Source organism: Ctenocephalides felis, unplaced genomic scaffold, assembly GCF_003426905.1.
Source record: "Ctenocephalides felis isolate EL2017-DRISC unplaced genomic scaffold, ASM342690v1 CF-g0.4_SCAFFOLD_01492, whole genome shotgun sequence".
NCBI lineage: Eukaryota > Metazoa > Arthropoda > Insecta > Siphonaptera > Pulicidae > Ctenocephalides > Ctenocephalides felis.
In genome coordinates this window covers 34,642,128-34,665,517 of record NW_020537646.1, presented here as the reverse complement: position 1 = coordinate 34,665,517, position 23,390 = coordinate 34,642,128, and the positions used below count along the sequence as shown (strand labels likewise).

Sequence of the window (23,390 nt, the reverse complement as noted above, 5' to 3'; positions counted from 1 at the left end):
TAAGTACGCTCGTAGCACCATCGTAGGATGCTCGTAGCAATATTTTGCGCTCAACGCGCTCACGCCACGGATGTAGGGCAGCGTGAGCGTGAGCGTCAGTTGTTTTTACTATCTGTCATTTCATTTGTTTATTAATTGTCAAATTCTTTATAATTCCGCAAAAATGGCAAGCTGTAGATCACAATTATTTTTTAATATTGATATTGATATTAATAATTTTAAATTTCAATTTAATATTACTATTAATTAAGCATAAGCTAACCAAATTTCATTTATTTATTAATTGTTAAATTCTATATAATCCCGCAAAAATGCCAAGTTGTATATCACATTTATTTTTTAATATTAATATTAATATTAATAATTCTAAATTTTAATTTTAATATTACTATTAATTAAGCATAAGCTAACCAAATTTCATTTATTTATTAATTGTTAAATTCTATATAATCCCGCAAAAATGCCAAGTTGTATATCACATTTATTTTTAATATTAATATTAATATTAAATAATTCTAAATTTTAATTTAATATTACTATTAATTAAGCATAGCTAACCAAATTTCATTTATTCATTAATTGTTAAATTCTTTATAATCCCGCCAAAATGCCAAGTTGTATAACACAATTATTTTTTAATATTAATATTAATATTATATTTATTAAATTAAATTTAATTAATTTAAAATTAAAAAAAATTTATTTTAATGTTAATATGAATTAAGCATAAGCAAACGAAATTTCATTTATTTATTAATTGTTAAATTCTTTATAATCCCGCTGAATGATCCAGAAAGTAATAAAATTTACACAATTACCGTTACCGCCAGTTGCCGCCATTTTGATGCTTATTGACGCTCACAGTTTCCAAAACGAACGGATTTGAGTTTCGATCGGATCTGCGTTATCGGCCAAGTCGAACGCAAAAATTCGTGCTTATAAGCGTGAGGCGCTCACAGCGCGTAAGCGTCCAAGTCGAACGCACCCATAATAATATAGGTGCATTCGACTTGGACGCTTACGCGCTGTGAGCGCGCCGTGTGAGCGCGCTTTCATCGTTCGACTTGGCGCTGTGAGTGTCACATAAGCACGCTCGTAGCACCATCGTAGGATGCTCGTAGCACATATTTTGCGCTCACATACGCTCACGCCACAGAGGTAGGGCAGCGTGAGCGTGAGCGTCAGTTGTTTTTACTATCTGTCATTTCATTTGTTTATTAATTGTCAAATTCTTTATAATTCCGCAAAAATGGCAAGCTGTAGATCACAATTATTTTTTTTAATATTAATATTGATATTAATTAATTTTAAATTTAATTAATTTTAAATAATTTTAAATTTCAATTTTAATATTACTATTAATTAAGCATAAGCTGACCAAATTTCATTTATTTATTAATTGTTAAATTCTATATAATCCCGCAAAAATGCCAAGTTGTATATCACATTTATTTTTTAATATTAATATTAATATTAAATAATTTTAAATTTAATTTTAATATTACTATTAATTAAGCATAAGCTAGCCAAATTTCATTTATTCATTAATTGTTGAATTTTTATAATCCCGCAAAAATGCCAAGTTGTATATCACATTTATTTTTTAATATTAATATTAATATTAATTAATTTTAAATTTAATTAATTTTAAATAATTTTAAATTTTAATTTTAATATTAATATGAATTAAGCATAAGCAAATCAAATTTCATTTATTTATTAATTGTTAAATTGTTTATAATCCCGCTGAATGATCCAGAAAGTAAAAATTTACACAATTACCGTTACCGCCAGTTGCCGCCATTTTGATGCTTATTGACGCTCACAGTATCCAAAACGAACGGAATTTAGTTATCGATTCTGAGCGCTTATCGGCCAAGTCGAACGCTAAAAATTCGTGCTTATAAGCGTGAGCGCTCACAGCGCGTAAGCGTCCAAGTCGAACGCACCCATAGACGTTTCATTCTCGCGATATTTAGGTTCAAAAAAATTAGTTATTGCTACGGTCGCAATGGCGCTTCAATCGCCATTCATATTGAAGCGCTAAAATTTGAAATAAAAATATTTGTACTTTAAAAATATTGCACTATCAATAAAAAAAAATAATTTTAAAAATAATTTGTTAGAATTTTAATTTTGCATCGCAATTGTAATAAAATTTGTGAAAATATAATTATAAATTAAAAATATATTAAGTAATAATAAGAATATTTCAATCAAGAGTATATATTATGATATATGCTGGAATCAAATCAAATCAATAAATGTAGAAAAAACACACATGACTACAGGTTTAAATACAAAACACACATAACTTGTCATAACAACTTGTATTGAATTTTAATTTGTTACTACAATAAGTAAAAGTGGTGTATTAATAATTACAATCATCAGTGATTAATAAATTATAATATATGAAAGGTTTTAATGATAATATAATGGAATAGAATACAATCATCATCAATAAATTATAATATATTCAGAAACACAATTAGAAACGATAATAAAATGCAATAAATAAATATCCACATGAATGTCATCTTGCTGCAATGAGACTGAAAAGAATTCATAAGCGGTAAAAATATATTAAGTGAAATATATTTATATATATATATATATATACATACGAGTTTTTTTTTTTTTTATTTTGTATAGCGAAGGAAATGCATTTACGCATCCCAGACCAGACCCTATGTCTGGGTATGTTGGACTCAACAATAATACCAACTAAAACCTCCGCTTTACCAGCTGAAAACAAAATTAGCGCAGGCCACGCTTAGTGTTACGAATTGCCATTGTCTCTTTCTCATTTTATCAAAACGCAATAAAGCTTTTGTTTTCATAACATTCCTAGGATTTGTGAAAGTTATTTTACCGCGTAGTGCTGAATAATATCATTAACCCAATATCTGATAAAATAAGGAACAAAATGGTTTAAAAATATTAACTTTAAATTATGGATTGGGCAATCAAAATTAAAATTCTGACTAAAAACAAGTTTATCCAAAATGCAACTAAGCAATGTTTTTAAATTATTCTTCACACAAATTTTAGGCAAAAAATGTTCTGAAACTCTAACGCATTTTGAAAAAATGTTCACAAAGCTTCTACGAGGAAAGACAAGAGATCTTCCAGTCCGATCCCTAACCCTTATTAACCAATAATCATCTCCACTCTTTTCTGTTGCCAAAATATAAGTCTTGCACATCAAGCAAGATTTAACATTTTTCAAAATTTTCCTGGAAATGAACCAGTCATGTATGTAATAACTTGAAGATGAAGTAAACTACTACTTTCTTCTTCTAATGTAATTCATCAGTATTCACATTAGATAAAGTTAGAATATCTTCATTCAAGCTAGACTCACACATAACATTGACTGAAGCATTACTCAATAATAATGTTTTTAATGAATCAATACCTCCTTCAGTTTATCAAGCTCACAATTGGCAGAATAAGAATGAACAGAATGAAACTTATTGACAACAAGGCTTTTGTAGGATCCAATAAATGCACTGCAAGTAGGATTGCGATTATTAACACCGTGACTTCTAATACTACCAAAAAATTCTCTAGAGGATCTTGGTTAAAATTACGAGTTGACAAAAATTTTATCTCTGGAGATTTTATTTTCTGCCAAATATATTCAAAACCCTCTAGAGTTTTAATCCAATTTCGAATAGTTGGAGGAGTTTTAACTCTCTTGTCTTTTTTATAGAAGCTTATGCTTTTTAAGACACGTCTAGCCTTTTCCAAAATGTTAAATGTTTAGACTTATCTGTGAGAGCGCCGCGTAGAGGTTTATAGTCCCTAGCAGAACTGGAAGCTGTCCCATTTACACTGTCAAACAGTTCATCCACTGATGTTTTCTGTCGCTATCATTTTGTTGTTACACGATAGTACAGACAGATTATTTATTATACAATATATTGTTTCTTTATAAGATCATATTTATTAAAAGCATCATTGAAATTTGAAACATATCGGCCCCACCACAAATTACCACTCCTATGTTTTTACTTGATAACCGAAGCAAAGTGCATGGATGTCATAAGCAGTCATAAGAAAGATAATTGTTCGTGTGGATAGTGATTGGCATTATCGTGGCGCTTGTTCAGTTGAAGGCTGTGCTTGTATATTTACTTTATCCATTTTTAAAATATTTTTCTACTAAAATAATTAAAATGCCGACAAAAAATAAAGTTTGCATCGTTGGGTCTGGAAACTGGTAAGCAGCAGCATTCAATTTATAACCTTCAATTACAATACCGGTTTATATAATTTGTTTTTCTATTATTATTGTTTTTATTATCAGGGGCTCAGCTATTGCTAAAATTGTTGGACATAATTGTGCCAAATTATCTCATTTTGAAGATCAAGTTACTATGTATGTATATGAGGAATGATAAATGGAAAAAAATTAACTGAAATCATAAACGAAACTCATGAAAATGTGAAATATTTGCCAGGTCTAAACTTCCAACTAACGTGGTAAGTATTTTATTTATTTATTATTATTTTTTGTGGTTAAAAATATATTTTATCTTTGTTTTCTTGTGCAATTGACCTTCAAACTTCTTTCATGAATTCAATCAACATCCAATTGAATGTTTTTATGTACTTTCTAAACATATTTTTTGTGTGCATTCATTTCCTATATATGAAATATTTATTTTTATCTAAATTATCGCACCTTTTTGATGTGTTATATAATTTAAATATCAATATTTTCATCTTATCTTCTAATTTACCTTTATGACTTGAACTTTGTACCTCATATCATTCGTATCTCATAAATTATCTTGATAGAAGTTAATTTATTTATGTAAATATTTGTTGTTTTACAAAGTATATATGTGGATAAAAGAAATAATCTTTTATATAGGAATAATGTAACTAATAATATATTGCTTTTTATATTTTTATAATATTATATTCATACAGGTAACCCCTCACATAACACGATAGATACATTCTATAAAAAAACTAGTGTTTTATGCTAATCCGTGTTATACGGGACAAGAAACTAGTACAAAAGAAAGGGTTACATTCCAAGAATTCAAAAAAACATGCTATATATCATGAATGTATAATAAATATTATTACATTTATTTATTGTTTTAGGAAGTAATAATAATTAACAAGTAAGAGCTTTCCAACATGATCCTTTTTTTGCAAGATATACCTCCAGATACGTGCATTATCTTTTGCACAAAAATATTTGCGGTTACTTGCTTTTAGAGAAAAGTTATTTATATATTTACCACTTGCAAAGTTATCTTTATTGAAATTTTATGCTCATTTTATTTAAAGGATCTTTGTTTAAGACTAATTGATTAATTGTTTGGATAATCCTAGATTTTATTTTTGATAGAATGTACGTGTTCCTATAATAAATATAAAATTAGTTATCTTTTGCATTAGTTTAATCACATTTATTAAGCTATTGCATGACGATTTTTTAAACCTAAATAAAGTTTGATTTTGATGAGTTTTACTACATTTCTTATTTTATTAGGGTTTTGCTCAATTTTAAACCGTGTTAGAGCCAATCCATATTGTAGAAGTGTAGCGTGTTATGCGGGGGTTACCTGTATATTCATATTCTATTTCTATAAATGTAGTTTTTTGAGTATCCATGGATGGTATGTCAACATGTTACCGCAAATGCTTATCTTGCTACTTTTCTACCTCAGATTGCAGGTTTCATATTTCAGACTCAGTATTGTAAAGCATTGCTCACTTGGAAAAGATAAATTTTAATTAAAAATTGTAAATAAAATCATGTTAAAGATATTTCAGTTACAATTTGCTCACTTGGAAAAGATTAATTTCAATTAAAAATTGCGAATAGAATCATGTTAAAGATGTTTCGGTTACCATTGCAAACTCTATAAATTATTGGGAACATTATTTTCAGTTTTTCATAATTTATTCAGGAAATATTAGACACCTATGCATTTAAAGCTGTAAAAATTAATAATAGTTGCTCACATTCTAATTTGATGTTTTATTTTTAAGATTGCTGTACCAGATGTAGTTGCAGCTGCTCGAGAAGCTGATATTTTAATTTTTGTTGTCCCTCATCAATTTGTCAGATCCTTGTGTGCAACTTTATTAGGTAATTGTAATAAATGATGTATATTTTTATTTATATTTCATATATTTTATAATTATATAATTTCAGGAAAGATAAAACCAACTGCTGTTGCATTATCTTTAATAAAAGGTTTTGATCAAGCAGAAGGTGGTGGTATTGACCTCATATCTCACATTATCACAAGACATTTAAAGGTATTTAATATACTCTGGAAATAATATTATATACAATAGAAATTTAGCTCTAAATTTCCAAATTAATTATACGTGTTCATTACCACATGTTTTAGTTTTTTTCAATAATAATATATATTTTAGTTTATATTTTTCTTCTAAATTCTTTTGATATTTATGCTTTAGATATTTTTTATTGTTAATTAAATATATTTTTGATCTTTTATAAATTAAAATATTTCCTACAGGTGCCATGTCATGTTTTAATGGGTGCAAATTTAGCTGGGGAAGTTGCAGATGAAAAATTCTGTGAAACCACAATTGGTTGCAGAGATAAACGTTTAGCACCTTTATTAAGAGATTTAATTCAGACTGATTATTTCCGTGTTGTTGTGGTTGATGATGAAGATGCTGTAGAAATTTGTGGAGCATTAAAGGTGAAAACAATTTACATTGAATTAGTATTAATTTAATAGAACACCATTATGCCATGTAACTAGCTAAATTTAATGTTTTGAAGTAATTATGTTTCTACATGAATATTAAGTTATTTGAGAAGAATAAATTCTAATACATTTTATACCATCCTTAATAGAACATAGTAGCATGTGGTGCAGGATTTGTAGATGGTATGAATCTTGGAGATAACACCAAGGCAGCAGTTATTCGTCTTGGTTTAATGGAAATGATTCGTTTTGTTGATGTTTTCTATCCAGGAAGTAAACTTTCTACTTTCTTCGAATCTTGTGGTGTGGCTGATTTAGTTACTACATGTTATGGTAAGCTAGTAATATATTATCTAAAGATTAAGGTTTCTAAAAATTTCAATTTAATTTACATATAACTGTGTACATATAATTTATAGCCTTTTTTATTTATTTTACTGATCATTTATACACTCATTTTTACAAATGGTATTTTAATCATGTATAATTTAATTTAGGACTATTAATGATAATACTATAATTAGATGAAATATATGATTATGATGAACTGATGAATAATAAATTATTTATTTTTAACTTTTCCTGTAGAAGGTGTCATTTCATATTTTTCAAGCTTAAAAATAATTATAAATGAAAAATTTAATAATTCTTTTTGTAATAAAGGATGCTTTTAGTTCTGAATTATGTATCATAAATAATATTAACTATTCGGTATATTTATATTCATATGTGTGTGAATGGTTGCGATTGCATGTGAGTTTCTTTTTTTAATTTTTATTCTATACATTTTATAATAAATTTTCAGGTGGTAGGAATCGTAGAGTTTCTGAAGCATTTGTGAAAACAGGTAAATCATTGAAACAATTAGAAGACGAAATGTTGAATGGTCAAAAATTGCAAGGACCAATAACAGCGGAGGAAGTTAATTTTATGCTGAGAAATCGTGGCATGCAAGACAAGTAAGTTATTATTTATTGGATTTTATTGTTATTTATTGAAATAATTTTATACTTGTATTACAAATTATTTTTTTATTGTGTTTATCTTTAGAAATGTTTTCTTTTATCAATGTATTAATTTAAGTTTTGAAAAACAATAACAAAACAAAGTTTGTTTTAATTTACATATTATTTCATACTGGTTGTCTTGATCAACATTTTGATATTGTAATTTATTATTGGCAATACAAATTCTTATTAATCATTTTAGATTTCCTTTGTTTACTGCTGTTCATAAAATTTGCACTGGAGATATGGATGTTAAAGAATTTCTTAATTGTATAAGGAGCCACCCGGAACACATGTAAGTGCCTGCTTTATAAAATATAAATCAGATTTAAAATGCTTCTCAGATGGTAAATATTTAGTAATGTTCTTTTACATGAAGCATAAGTGAGAGTTTGCTCGTTTGTTTTGATTATTTTGCATGCTTTTCATGATTAGTAATTTGAAAAAGATATACACATAATAATCATCTTAAAAATACTAGTTTTTTTACTTGTATTTTCATGATCGTCAAAAACTACACACTATTGTTAGATTTTAAATAATGTTAAATTTTAAATTACATGTTATTGCTATTTGAATTTTAAATATTAAATACTATATTGTAATGTTGATATCTATATATAACCATTTTATTTAAATATGTTTTGAATCATTTTTTTTAAATTATATATACTTAAATGCTGGACCAACCATTGTGAAATATATATTAATTATTAATATAAATATAATATTATAGATGATTATAAATTTGTTATAACTTAGGTAAATCTATATTTTTTTATATTGTATCAATTGTTTGAATTATGGAAATGGTTAAGAACATGTTATATTTAATGAAAATTTATTTTATGTTTGGAAATTTTTCCTACTTTTTATATATCTTCTACATAAGAAGTATTAATAAAATGGATTATTGTTATTAAATATGACATTACCCCTTTTTGTTTGGTTTTTATTTATTATCACTATCCTATACCTAACAAATTTAACATGTTTTATAATTTATACATTTTCTAAATATTTGTAAAGTATTGCTATTTATTATTTACCAAATTGGTTTGAGTTCTTCTATTAGAAACCTTTCCGAGCTGCTTCTGATTGAAACTTATAAATTGTTAATCTGTTGCATCGCTTTGTTTATAATCATTGTTTCCCAAATAAGGGGTTGTGAATACTTAACTATTTTGATACTTTTGAGATTTCTTTAAAAATTAATTATTTTTGTTTTATGTTTTGCTAATATAATGCTAATTTTGGGTGTAAGTTTAAAAATAGCTTACAATATTTGAAACATTTTTGATAATTCATGTATAAAAGATATTTTACTTTTTCAGATTTGCACCATTTAACATCACATTATTTTGACATATTTGCTTGTGGTTTTTCGAATGATTTTATTCCTTGATAACCCGAAGAAAATCCTATCCTAAAAAATCCCCACATATGTTTTCTTGCTTGGAATCAAGGTAATAGTGATTATCGTTTCACAAGTTTGTGTGTGTATTTGTGTAGAAATTAAAGTTCTCATTATTTCTTCTTACACTTTGCATTTTTAAATAAAAATATAATGTAATTTTTGTTTTTAGGCTGAAAGGTGCAGCACCGAAATCTTCCCTTTAATATATATGTAACAATTTATTGAAACCAGGTCAGGTTAATTTGTACATAATATAAGTAATGATTGTATATTTTATACGATTTTATATGAATTTATAGCAATATAATAAGATTTTTATAAAATATTATAATTTGGGTAGTATTTTATAAATTAATTAATATACTTTACCTAAATATGTATCTTATTTTTAACATGGGTGGTTTTGGTTTTGGTTTTGAAATCAAATTGTTGGTGATGTGTTATAAGTGGTTGCATGTTTCTTTGTTAGTACATATTCTAGTCAATAAATTAATTATTTTCTAACAATTTGTGAAGTTTTCTTGAATATGTATGATATGACTTCTTCTGCCTATTTTATATCATATTGATTTGTATTTTTTTCTTCTGTAACTAAATTCTAATGGCAGTATTGATAAATCTGTTGTTGCTGTTCTACTTACATGTTGAGTAAAAATAACGATTATTGTAATGAAATTGCATTAATGCACCTGCAATATTTTCTATTAACTTATTCATGTTTATTGTGGTTACCTAAAATTTAGAAACAAATATATTGCATAGTTCGTTCATAATATTAAAATATTAGTTTGATAAATACATACTTATTATTTTCTGTGTTTATCCTTTGTGTTAATTCAAGGTTCTCGATCTAAAAACATATTCTAATTAATGTTCAAATAAATTCTTATTTTTATGTATTATTTTACATCAATTATATAAATGCTATTTGTGGTAGAAATATAAACATAAGTAAACTAGTTAAAATTCCAACAAGATTGATCAAAATTTTTTCATTTGATGTACTATTCATGGAAACCTCTACTAATAAATAACACTTCAACTGTTGTGATGATTCTTACACACAATATTATTTTACTAATCTATTCATATTTTAAAATGCATGAACAATTCAAAATAATTCAAAAGTATTTAATAATTGATGTATACAATTTGCTTCGGTAAATATTTAAATTTATAGCGATATAACAACTAACTAATCAAGTTTTGTCTTCAATAAAGCAAATATTTTGTTGGTGAAGGATTATTTTAACATTTTGATTTTACTCATCAATTTTGATTTCTTTCCGAAGGAAGTTTGTTTTCGCCAGAATATCCGCTTTGCTTGTTCTGTTTTCCTGACATTCCAAGTCATTCTGAATCGTGTGGGACCAAATTTCATCAACATTTTCTGAAAACGGCTGCACCGATTTCAAAAATTTAAAAGCCATTCGATGAAACATGGATTGTCATTAATTAGTTTTGCGAGACGATCGGTTGATCGGTTGATCGGTTTTCTCATAATTAGCAGATAAGTGCATAATGTTTTGTCCACGTTTTAGCAAAAAATCCTGAACCGATATTCAAAATCTGTTTTATCAGTTGGTGATCGTCTTTTGATTATTTATTTACTTTTATGACGATAGAGATTTTGATTTTAACAAACATTCTAAATTATTACAATCCTGAAAAAAGTTGTTTAATGATAAAAATACATTAAAGCATCGTCAAAGTTTGAAATAGCCGCGAGTTCAAAATTGTAACGTCACGAATTTAAAAGTTGGTAAACCTGAACATTATTTGATAAAGTTCATTGTTTACACATAATATCGGGAAGTTCGTACAACTTAACTTAAGACAAAATGCCATTAACGACTACTTATATTATAATTAAAGTTTCTTATTTCTGTAAAGTGATTACAAAATTTAAAGTATAATTAAAATATAAATATACCTCATCTCTACCGGCAATAATATCTGTGTGTCGTGCACGATTTTGAACTAGACGTTTTCTGACGCAGGAAGCCAGCAATCCGGGGACTATTTTAGTATTATTTCCAGTGACTAAACTGATTACACATGAAACGATAATAGTAACAAGTGCACCCAAAGGACTGTACCACAGGTAAGACACACGAAATAATGGGCATATTCGACTGCAATAATAAAAAATATTGATATTAGCTTTGAATTAATCAAATTTGAAAATTGGAAAGGAAATTTGAAGGGTATGAAACGTTTCGAAATGCAACACATATCCAACAATTATTTCGCCATTTTTTATTTAGTCATATAATAATTGTTATAAAATTTTGATTTGAAATATATAAAACATACAATGTATGCAACTAAAGCCGTTGTAAAATCAATGTTATATTTACCTATGTTTGGAATTTCAAATAATATGAAATGCTCCTTATCGAAAATTTCAAATGGTAAAATGTTTCAGGTCTTTACAAATGTGATTTTTTACAATTTATAAAAAAGTACGATTGATGTTTTAAATTTTGAAGAAAATTTGACTGCAAAAGAATAATTTGATAAAGGATTCCTAGATTTGGAAAAATCTCTATATGTGTTTATATAACTCAGCAGTATTTTGTAGATATTCCTCAATATTATTACTTTGTCCTACTATTAGGTCAAAGGTAAATATGCATGTTAAATTCAAATTTAATTTTAAATTATCATTTAATCGTTTGAGTGCGAATAGTCGAATTTTTGAGAGCAAATTCGATTATTCGCGCTGAAACGATTAGAAAGCTTAATTGTAAATTAGTCATTTATCACAATTTGAAAAATATATAGAGTTTTAACAGACTTCATTTTTTTTTAAATAAAATTGTAAGTTGGATTTTAAAAATTTTTCTATATATAGTAACATTTTTAAAATCCAACTTACAATTTTATTTAAAAAAAATCAAGCCTGTTAAAAATCCATATTTTTTTCAAATTGTTTCAAAAAACTATAAACTCAAATATAGCGTTTGTGGTATGAGATAGTTGAATTGTTGACTATGTATACTACGGTAAAGTCCAACTATAATGTTAAAAAGCAGATTTAATTTTGTGGTATTCAGAATTATATTTGTTTTTTATTTGTGTGTTTAGTATTAATGTATATGAAAATTATTGTTATAGTTACCTTTCAACTAAAGTTTCTTCTTGTTTTGAGAACGTCGTGTTGTAATTATAATCACAGTCTTCTACATTGAACGATTTAGTTTTAAAATTGATGTGTCCTGAAGCAATGGCTGATTGAGCATTCAAAGTTAACCAGGCCATGAAAAATAGTCCACTTACCAAACCTGTTATTGCTCCCTATAAAATGATAATGTTAATCAATTTTTATTAATCCATAACTGCAGATATGATTCTTTGTTCGTTGTATATATGTATGAGCAACTACCTAATGATATCAACAACTGCAAACCATGGTTTGCCTACTAATTAGAAAGTCATTTATACTTGTTTATCTATAGCAAGTAAGTAACCCCAGTGGTTATGCATTATTTTTGTATTATTATTATTATTATTATTAAATATCTTTTTAATAGTGATGCGATATATTTGAAGCAACGTCCCGTAAGACTATTTTAATTTGAAATCATAATTAGTCTGTTTTCAAGTGAAAATGATATCACTAGAACCTAGAAACCATAGCTGGAAACATTGTGGTTACAATAAGGTTCTAAAACTCTTACCACTTGCATTTTAACACTTGAGCTATATAAACAAATCCATTGTAGCTATGAATAGAATATTTTAATTATTTATGTAGAGAACTTATAATATTCCGAATTTATTGAGTTATGAGAGCGATTTTGATTTACTCAATAATGTAATAAAAGAAGTATATTTCAGAGTTAAATGAGCAAATTTTATAGAATATTCAAGCAGTGGCGGATCGAGGGGCTGAGTTACTGTAAGGGTACCATGCGTCCCGGATTGGCCGGGACAGTCCCGATTTTCCGCCTTGCGTCCCGGCTTTTTCTAAAAGCAATATTTGACCCGGTTTTAGATGTTTTATCCAGGATTGTCCCGGATTTGTAAAAATTTTTTGATTGCCAATATTTTTTTTAAATATATATCAAATAGAAAATTGAAACAAAAAAAATGTTCATATAAATTTTTAGCTCACCAACCCTTCCCCACTCTCATACAGATTATAATCCGTCCCGGATTTCAAGCCAAAAAATATGGTCACCTTAGTTCCCAGGATCATGACTCTCCCCCTCTGAGGAGACTTCATAATGATTTTTTTTTATGTATTTTGTTACCAAACACATTTATATAACTTCAATATGTAACTTATTATAGACAAACGGCGGAGTCAAAGACTCCTAAAATTTAAGGATTTTTTTAACTTTACTTGTTATTGAGGCATCGTCAACTACAATTCAATTATGGGACCCCCCTGGAGCCAAAGCTGGATTCGCTACTGTATTCAAGAGTATTTTCAGAGTTCGCATGCTCTTCGGCTACATTAAAGATAAAATTATATTGAAACCGATTAGGGAGTCCATGCACATCTAAGTAACATATAATTTGATGTATATTTTTTATAATGACTATGAATTGTTATCTTTTTGAGTGTTGGTTGTGAAACTGTATTACCTTCCCATAGGGTAAGTTATAGTAATTGCAAAAAAATTGAAAATGAAATTTTTTATATATCTTTACGTTTCAGAGGTTTTTGAATATTTTGGCATACCTTAGAAAAAATTGAAGTATGTGTGTGTATGTGTGTTCGGATACAAATTTTCGTCGACGATTTCGGGAACACGCATTTATACAAAACTTCTATCTATTTATTTTTTAGTAAAGTTGTTCTTTTCTTACCTTTTCGTTGACCCAATGTATGAGCATTCCGGCCGTAAAGACTCCCAGCAAAGGGCCACCCGTAATAGCTTCAAGGGTGTAATTCAGCTGAAAAATACTCCCTGCACGTTCGACTACCACAACCAAACATACGCAAAGAATTCCAACAAGGATCACGACGGAGCGCGTTATAAACCAAATCTGGTGACTTGTTAGGACATGGTCGCGAAGTTTTGCTAATGGACGAACGAAATCCTCCAAGATTATGGCAGACATTGAGTTGAGGCACGTTGATAAGGTACTGTGAAGTAAAAAAAGTAAATTATGAGAATTTTGTCTTCAAAAGCCTCAAAGCCAAGCAAAATGTGAAAGAAATTTGTCTTTTGAAATGATCATTTCGTAAACTGTATTAAAGTAAAACATCTTAATGAGTTCTTGAACTAGAAAACTAAAACTAAAATATAAACTAAACCATTAATATAAATAATTTGTGCTTCAGGCATAGATTAAGGACATAATCATTTACACTTACATCCACTTCCATATTACTTTGAAATCATCATGATGAAAACAGCTCGGTGACGGTACTTGATTTTAATTGAATAAATTCTAGAATAAGGTTAGTCCATGATGTAAGTGCAAATTTTTCACTTTTCTTCTACACCACCATACCACCATGATCAATTTTTCTAATTGATTTTTTCGTGTGAACAGATTTTTTTGCCGTAAATCGACGCTTTCTCAAAAATGGCTGGACGGATTTCAAAAATTAGAAGCCATTCGATGTATCTCGATAGTTATCCACGTTTTAGCCCGCAATTCTGAATCGATTTTGAAAATTCAAGAACTTTTCGAAAGATATTGGTTGGGAATCGACCTGATTAGTTTTTGGTAAAGATCGGCCGGGCCGTTTTCTTATAATAAAGTGTTAAAAAAAAATTTCGACAATTTTAATTTTAAAAATTCGCCAAAGTTTGCAAAAATTAGTGTCGTTTTTTTGGCGTTTGTCAAAATTAGAATTTTCATCGACATTTGCTCAAAAATGCCTGAACCGATTTAAAAATTTAAAAGCCAATCGATGTGTTTGCTTTTGATGTAGATTATCTTTTCTCGGTTTTGTGCAGCGATCGGCAGAGCCGTTTCTTTGCAGTTTGGAAATAAGTGTTGATCGATTTAAAAAAAAATCATAAACTGTTCGAAAGATATTAGTTGGAAATGATATATCATTATCACTGATTAGTTTTAGGTGAAATTCTACGTAGATATTTTCTTGCAATTAATGGTTGAAAAAAAATTTAGGCCAATTTCCGTGGAACTTTTTTGGCGATATATATCATGGTACTATAGAACTTACTAAATATTACAGCTTTACGACAAGTAGTTTAATTTTGAAAATTCATCAAAGTTTGAGCAAATTAGTAGTTTTTTTGTCGTTTGTTAAAATTAAAATTAGACGATTTACGAGTATTTGGTATAATGATAGAGTACTTGGTTTTATTGAACAACTAAACCATAAAAGTCCTACGGAAACTGGTTCAAATATTGTTGATTTGTGAAAATTTGCTTTTAGAAACGAGTTAACGTGTTCGTTCGTTTTCAATTATGTGTAATAAATCCACTCATAAATTAATATTTCTTATTGATTAAGTCGATTATTTACACATATCGGGAAGTTCATGTAACTTGCCTCAAAGCAAAACACCAATACCAACTAGTTGATATTTGATATAATATCAAATATCATTTACCCTTACTATCCACAACATTTTATAACTAATCTAATCAGACTCGTTGTAAATATTTTATTAAAATCACCTTAACGAAGCGCTGAAAACACCTGCCATAAATAATCCAGTTAGTCCAGAAAATTTACTTAAAGTCTGCATAACAAACAGCGGTAACATTTGGTCTTTTGCACGTGCCAGCTAACTTGAAAACATTACCACAAATTAGTCGTAAAGTGGTGATTGGGAAATTCAATTCAAATAAATCAAATTAAATCGATTCACTTTACCTAAATGTTCGATATCTAATAATATTATTACCTTGGTAGTTAGAGGATCACAGCCGCTATATGTTGCATACATGAGGAGCCCACTATATGAACAAATCGTAATCGATAAAGCTGCTCCGACGGCAAGTATCCAAGATGCTCTAATAATTACATTAAAATAATTAGTTGCCAAATACAATTAGGAAATAAATACAACTTAGGGTTATTACGTGATACTTATTTCTTAAGACTTTGTAGGCGGATGAATACCCATACTCAAGCACGTAAAAATTATTGTCATGGGCAAAGCTTTACATTTGTTGATAGGATTTTTAACTTCCCGAAGGAGAAGTTTATGTTTTCATAAAAAAATCCGATTCGCTAATTTTATGTTTTCTCGACGTTTCAAGCCATTCTGAATCGAATGAGACCAAATTGGAAAAAGTATGCGTGTATGTGTATGTGAACAGATTTTTTGCCGTAAATCGACGTTTCTCGAAAACTGCTGGGCCGATTTCAAAAATTCAAAAGCCATTCGGTGTATCTCGACGAGAACTATCGTTTGTCAGTTTTGTGGGACGATCGGCCAAGCCGTTTCTTTGTAATTTGGAAAAAAGTGTTAAACTTTTTGTCCACATTTAAGCTCATACTACCGAATCGCTTTTAAAACATCAAAAACTGTTCGAAAGATATTAGTTGGGAATGATACTGATTAGTTTTAGGTCAAAATCTACCGAGCCGTTTTCTTGTAATTAACTGTTGAAAAAAAAAATTAAGCCGATTTTATGGAACTTAGTTTAGCGATATTTATCAAGGTCTTATAGAACTTACTGAAATATTATGGCCTTACGACAAGTAGTTTAACTTTAAAAATTCAGCAAAGTTTGAGAAAATGAGTAGTTTTTTTGACGTTTGTTAAAATTAAAATAAGATGATTTACTTGATATAACGATAGAGCACTTGGTCTTAATGAACGTATTAAACCATTAAAGTCCTAAGGAAAACAGATTCAATTATAAAAATTATTGATTTTTGAAAATTTGCTTTTAGAAAATACTCCGAGTTAACGTGTTCGTTCGTTTTCAATAAATCCACTCGGAATACTTTTAATCACTCATACATTTATTTATTTTTTATTGATAAAGTCGATTATTTACACATATCGGTAAGTTAATGTAACTTCACTTAAGGTAAAATACCAATACCAACTAGTTTTATTTGTTTCTACACTATATTCATGTTGTTGAACATAGATTTTTGTTTGTTCAATTCATGAAGTCGCAGTAGATTTAATTAAGCCTATTCCAGAAAATCGTGGTCATGACTTTGTTCTATTTATTTTATTTCGAACCTTCTAGCTGCTTTCAAGGTGGGTAGTGCAAAATATCTTTGAGTCATATTTTGATTAACTGCATAAGAATGTAACCAAGTAATGCATCCTCCGATCATGCAGGTCCAGAATGTGTGTCTCACTGTAGGATCTGGGTTGAAACTTAAACACGATTTAAAATAACTATTAGGCATGTTAATAAAATAATAAATTGTTATTAATTACTCTGTATGGTTCATTTATGAATATTTATATCAGAGTTTTTCTAGTTACAACAAATATATGTATAGAGTAGGGCGGAGCACAAAGGTCCAACTTGATTTTGAACAATTATAATGTGAAAAACAAACCAATTATATTACAACAATTAACACATATTAAAGAAGCAACTACCTGCCTATGTTCGGTCAAAATTCCAGTGCTTTTTACCAAATAGAGGTAAATTGAGATGGCCAGGGCAAAAATAAGTTCAATATTTTATTTTAATTTCAAAGGGATTTTACAAAATAATAGCTACATTATTTAACCAATGCAAAATATAAATTTCAAGAATGCATTTTTCACAGACATAACACTGTAAATAGCCTTGATCTGGCATTTTAACTAAGATCATCATCAGCTGAGTTGAATAATTATTTATTTAATTTACCTTTTATAAAATTGCTTTAGTAGATTTAACTCATTTTTTCATTTGCTATTTATTATTTTTTACACTTTAGCCATGGTGAAGGTTCACTTAGTCCTTTTACCCCACCCAGATGTAAGTTTTTATAGAGGTTTAATAAAATAAATATTTGAATTTAACTTAAAATTAACAGTACATCTTATGAAACGATTGAATAACGTATATTTAAAAATTTCATTAATGTCTCGTAAACTAAACAACAGTGCTCACAACTAATGAAACTTAACAACGAAAGAAATCACTTTTGTTATGGATTTTTAAGCAAGGCCGTTTTTCCCAATAGCAGTGTCGCGAGAATCGAGGTTATGGCTTTTCCCTCTTTTTAAATATTTTTGTTAAAAAATGCTCAAAATTACTGGTTTTTGAGATATCGATGGTAGGCTTTTTACCCGCGGACCTTTAAGCCTCGCTATACTCTATGTGTCTTTGTATATTTGAGATACTTAATAATTTTTATTTAATGAGATGGTTAATGGAGGATTTGTAAATTAAAAATGAATTCTGACTTTTAATCACAAACTTACTGTATTCCGTAATTCTTATTACGTTGCCGTTTATACAAGATAATACAATTATTAATTTTAACCCTTTCCATTCGGATGCCACAGCTCCGGAGGCAAAATTCATATAAATTTGACAATTCGCGAGTGGAAAGAGTTAATATTAATTTCGTTAAAATGAAATCATTTCAAATCGAGGATTTGTAAATTAAAAATGAATTCTGACTTTTAATCACAAATTTACTGGATTCTATAATTCTTATTACGTTACCGTTTATACAAAGATAATACAATTATTAATTTTAACCCTTTCCACTTGGATGCCCCGCTCCGGCGGCAAAATTCATATAAATTTGACAATTCGCAAGTGGAAAGGGTTAATATTAATTTCATTAAAATGAAATAACTTTTTTTGCAATAGATGAATCTTACTCTGGTTTTTCTAATCTTTGGCTTTCTATATTTTTTTGTATCACATTTGATATTCCTCCAACATCAATTGTACCTTTTACAATGACCAAAACCATTGAACCAAATATCAGCAAGGCTTGTATGACATCAGTCCATACTACTGCTTTCAAACCACCCTTTGAAGATAACAAAGATTTAATTTAATTATCAAGTAATAATATATTGACTTCGTATTTTTTTAAAATTATGGATTTTATATTTATAAATCTCATATGTTAAAAAGTTTTATGTTACTATTGTTTGATAAAAATAATAGTAAACAATAATTTGATTCAGTTATAATTGTTTTGGTTTGAGAAACCAAATACTGAATCTGAATTTTGATAATATATGAGATTGCCTAAAGTTTTGCTTTGTTGAACGACTATATATAGGCATATTCCCAATTTGTGGTATTGATATTTCTAGAAAAACACTTAAGTGCAAAATCATTGTTCTACTAAAATCTTCAAATTCTACTTCATTTTCATCTCTAAAGTATATTTGAGCTTTTGTGTATAAAAAAAATAAAATAAAAACATTTGAATATGACTTACCATGCATGTATAACATACACATACTGTGCAAACGATGGGCGTGATGATGTGAATATTTACACCGGTTACTAAAATTATAATCGGAATTAAATTTTTAAAATCAAATATTAATTTTAATTGCTACGTTTAAACTAAATTTCACGTTTTACGTTTAAACTGAGATTTCACCTTGGTTGAAAGCTAGAGCTGGCATATACATTACTATTGGTAAATACGCTACCTACATAAAAATAGACATTTAAAATAATGTGATTATGCATTTTTCTTGTGGATAATTCAAATTTCACTTACATTTCCTATAATATATATCATAGAACCCAATGTACGCGCATACTTGTTGAATCGTAATTCAAGATACTGGAAAAATATATCAGAAGTTAGTTAAGAATTGAATTATGTAATATGAGAAAGAAATTAAAAATTACCTCATATGTGGATGTAATTTGTAATTCCTTATATACTGGCAGATATATATGATTCATAACAAAGGCTGTGAAAATGAATCCTAAAGTAACATAGGCATATTGCATTCCATATATATAAACATCAGCTGGTAATCCTAGCAAAGTTATTCCTGATATGTAGCTGGTAATGAGAAAATTATATTCATGGTACATAATTGTTAATATATATGATATTGCCTTAATACTTACTGTTCCATATCTTTAATCTTGGAAAGGCCTTCAACTAAGGTGGCCATATTTTAATAAAATACAGTTTTTTAATGAATCAATAATTTGTAATAAGAAGTGCGGACTTTTAGTAAAAACTTTATCATTCGATTATATGTAATACTCTTTTTTTTATCTATGATGTAATATTATATCTTATATTGTTCGATCTAAATCTTTTTTTTACGCTTTTGAGTCTTGCTTAATTTTTTTTTATATTTATCTTAAAACAATCGTTCGTTCGTTTTCATAATTTGAAAATAAAAATTTGTGAAATAGAAAATAGGAGTTCAAATTTATTAATGCAAGAGGCTATTTAAAAACGTCTTTAGAATTTTGTATTCGACATTTTTTTCATTTATGACGCATACTTGTTGTCTATTTTTGATATTTGATTGATAGTTGTAATTTTATTATTAAAAACCCGGGACAAGCAGGGGCAAAAGATCTAATTCCGGGACGAATATTGCTTTTAAAAAAGCTCGCGACAAACATGGACGTATGGTTACCTTTCTTCAACCCTCAATCATTGTCAATAGATTTATTAATACATATGTTTATTAACTTCCCGTAGGGCAAGTTATATTAATCGCAAAAAAATCTAAAATGAAAATTTGTATATATCTTTACGTTTCAAAGGTTTCTGAATCTTTTGGCATACCTTAGAAAATATGGATGTATGTGTGTTTGTGTGTGTCGTCGACGATTTCGGGAATACCGATCAACCGATTTGAATAATTCAAAAAACATTCGATTTGTATTGATAAGGAGACGTGCTGATAAGTTTTTGGCAAAGGCAGGTCTAGCCGTTCCGAAGATACGGGGCAAAAAGTGCCAAAAATGGTAACTCAGTTTTTAGAACGGTGTGTCCGATTTTAATAATTCAAAAAACCTTTTACTTGTATTGACAAGATGAAGAATTGATCAAATTTTCACGAAGGCAGGTCTAGCGGTTTCGGAGATCTAATATAAAAAGTAAAAAAAATACCATCTGCCGGTCAAAAATGATCATTAGACATATGCACATTAAATTATCAGATATTTTATAGAGATTTTAACAATAAGTATAAATTTGTTTACATTTTTAGGGTTCCGTACCAATGTTATCCGTTAGACGGCGACGCGGCGCTTACGCGCTTTGACATGTCGTCTTTAGGCAGTTAAAGCAGTACGATTGTTTTGAAAACTAGCTGTAAGTGGAATTCTGTCTTAAGGCAATTAAGGCATCGTGCCTTAAGGCAAATTGCTGGAACTTCCCGTACCATTATTTAAAAATTATTATTTTTTTAAAAACGATTAACATTTTTGAAAAAATTTTACTTCGAAAAAATAAGATTTTCGAGAAACTATAAATTGGACAAAAAATTACTTTTTTTGAAAATTTTTTATTTGACATATTTTGGAAGATTTGAACTTTTTTTCAAAGCAATCGTACTGCTTTAACTGCATAGAGACGAAATATAAAGCGCGTAAGCGCCCCGTCGCTGTCTAACGGATAAACATTGGTACGGAACCCATAGGAATGCATACAAAATTTATACTCATTGTTAAAATATCTGATAATTTGATGTGCATATGTCTAATGATCATTTTTATTAATGTATTATAATTCATTAAAAGTGAAACAAAACTAATCTTTAAAGGCTGTTTTTTTATCTCAAATTTTACAAGCCATAATACTGCTTGATGATATATTTTTTAATGAAATTCATTTTATTATAAATCTTAAGATGCATTGCATATTTTTTTTTTTGTAAACTAAATTACTCTGAATATATAAATAATTATAATTCTTTAAGTTTGTACTATTTTAGTTTGCATTAATCTTAATATTATTTCCGATAGAATTTGTTTCATCTTCTATGAAATTCAACTTTCCAAAATACAAAATAATAGTATTCTCACGATTATGTTCTTAAATAATTGCTTAATTGTACTCATATTAATATGACCATATTGTTATTCTAATAAAATTGTATTTCTTTATTTAATTTACCTTGCAATAAGTGACATAGATATTGGTGTATCATCATTTTTCTTCCGCCAGTTAAATATTCTTGTTCATTATCTGCCTTTTTATAAAACCAAAATATATTCCTACAAAATGCATATCACAAGAGTTGTTGCAAAAAGAACATTATCAAGCCATCCAAAATGTTGAAGTGACTAGAAACAAAATTTTAATTATTAAAGCAAGCAAAAGAAATAAATATTATATGAAAATTGTTTAATTGCATTGCAAAACGAAGCACATCAATACATATTTTAAAACTTAAAAGTTAGTGTTGAACCAGTGAACTCTGTTTATATATTAAGTTTTAAACTAGCGGTTTGTATTTGTATTTATTTTTAATTTTTGATAATATAATCATAAAGCACTTTAATTTTTTTTTGTTGATTAAAACTTTAAAGCACTTTAATTAAATTGGAATTTAAAATATTGGTAAAATAAAAATATTTGAGGTAATGTGTTACTGTGTTCGATATACCTACAATATACTGAACTTTATTAATTAATTCTTAATAATATAAATTTATCCAAAACATCTAAATATTTTTCTTTTCTGGGTTATCAAAATAGCAAATATATATGATATGTACAATTTAGTTTCAATTGATGTTAATTTTTTATTTTAAAATCATTATTTAATTTATTTCCTTTATACAAAACATAATATACAATAATTAAAATAAAAGAATGAAACACGATGCGCACCTTATTTATATAATGATTAAATAAAAATAAACATAATTATTAATTAAATTTACCAATCTCAGTTCTTTCTCGTCAATGAACAATGTGTCTTTTGGCTAATATTATCTCCCATATTAAAAATTATCTTAAATTTTTATAGTGTATAATACCTAGAAGTCATACTATTAACAATAAGTATTAAAAATTATTGCACTTTGTTTCATATGAATTCTATTTTATTAAAATTTAAATTTTATCTTTGGTCACAAACTCTCGCAATCAGTGAATGTTTTATTAAATAACATGTATAAAATATTGTTTCAATTTTAATAACTAATAAAGTAAAGAAAAATACTCCTAATGAGCTTCTTATCATGGTAATTACTATGTAAATTCATCAGGGTTATATCGAAAAATATTGGTGGTTTGTTATACTAATTGCAACAGTGTTAAATTAAAATTTTTAAAAAAGGTAAAAAACTTTAAAAGGTATTTATTACACATAATTTATTTTTGTCATTTATTTTTTAGTCTATTATTGATTTACTTTGCCTATTTTGTTTTAA

General features: G+C 27.7%; 1 protein-coding gene and 1 pseudogene across 1 annotated transcript in view; one reads left to right on the top strand and one right to left on the bottom strand.

Annotated features, from left to right (window-relative positions):
- Window positions 1-9,398, top strand: part of LOC113369872 — an 11,238-nt pseudogene extending 1,840 nt beyond the window's left edge.
- Window positions 9,399-11,022: 1,624 nt separating this feature from the next.
- Window positions 11,023-23,390, bottom strand: part of LOC113371171 (sodium-coupled monocarboxylate transporter 1-like) — an 18,355-nt gene continuing 5,987 nt past the window's right edge. Inside the window, 16 exon segments of the mRNA XM_026611815.1 lie at window positions 11,023-11,028; window positions 11,077-11,278; window positions 12,268-12,443; window positions 13,965-14,244; window positions 15,759-15,868; window positions 15,989-16,097; window positions 17,288-17,428; window positions 18,884-19,038; window positions 19,459-19,526; window positions 19,627-19,678; window positions 19,750-19,815; window positions 19,884-20,043; window positions 22,126-22,153; window positions 22,156-22,200; window positions 22,203-22,229; window positions 22,232-22,295. Coding sequence (XP_026467600.1) covers window positions 11,023-11,028; window positions 11,077-11,278; window positions 12,268-12,443; window positions 13,965-14,244; window positions 15,759-15,868; window positions 15,989-16,097; window positions 17,288-17,428; window positions 18,884-19,038; window positions 19,459-19,526; window positions 19,627-19,678; window positions 19,750-19,815; window positions 19,884-20,043; window positions 22,126-22,153; window positions 22,156-22,200; window positions 22,203-22,229; window positions 22,232-22,295 — 1,689 coding nt within the window.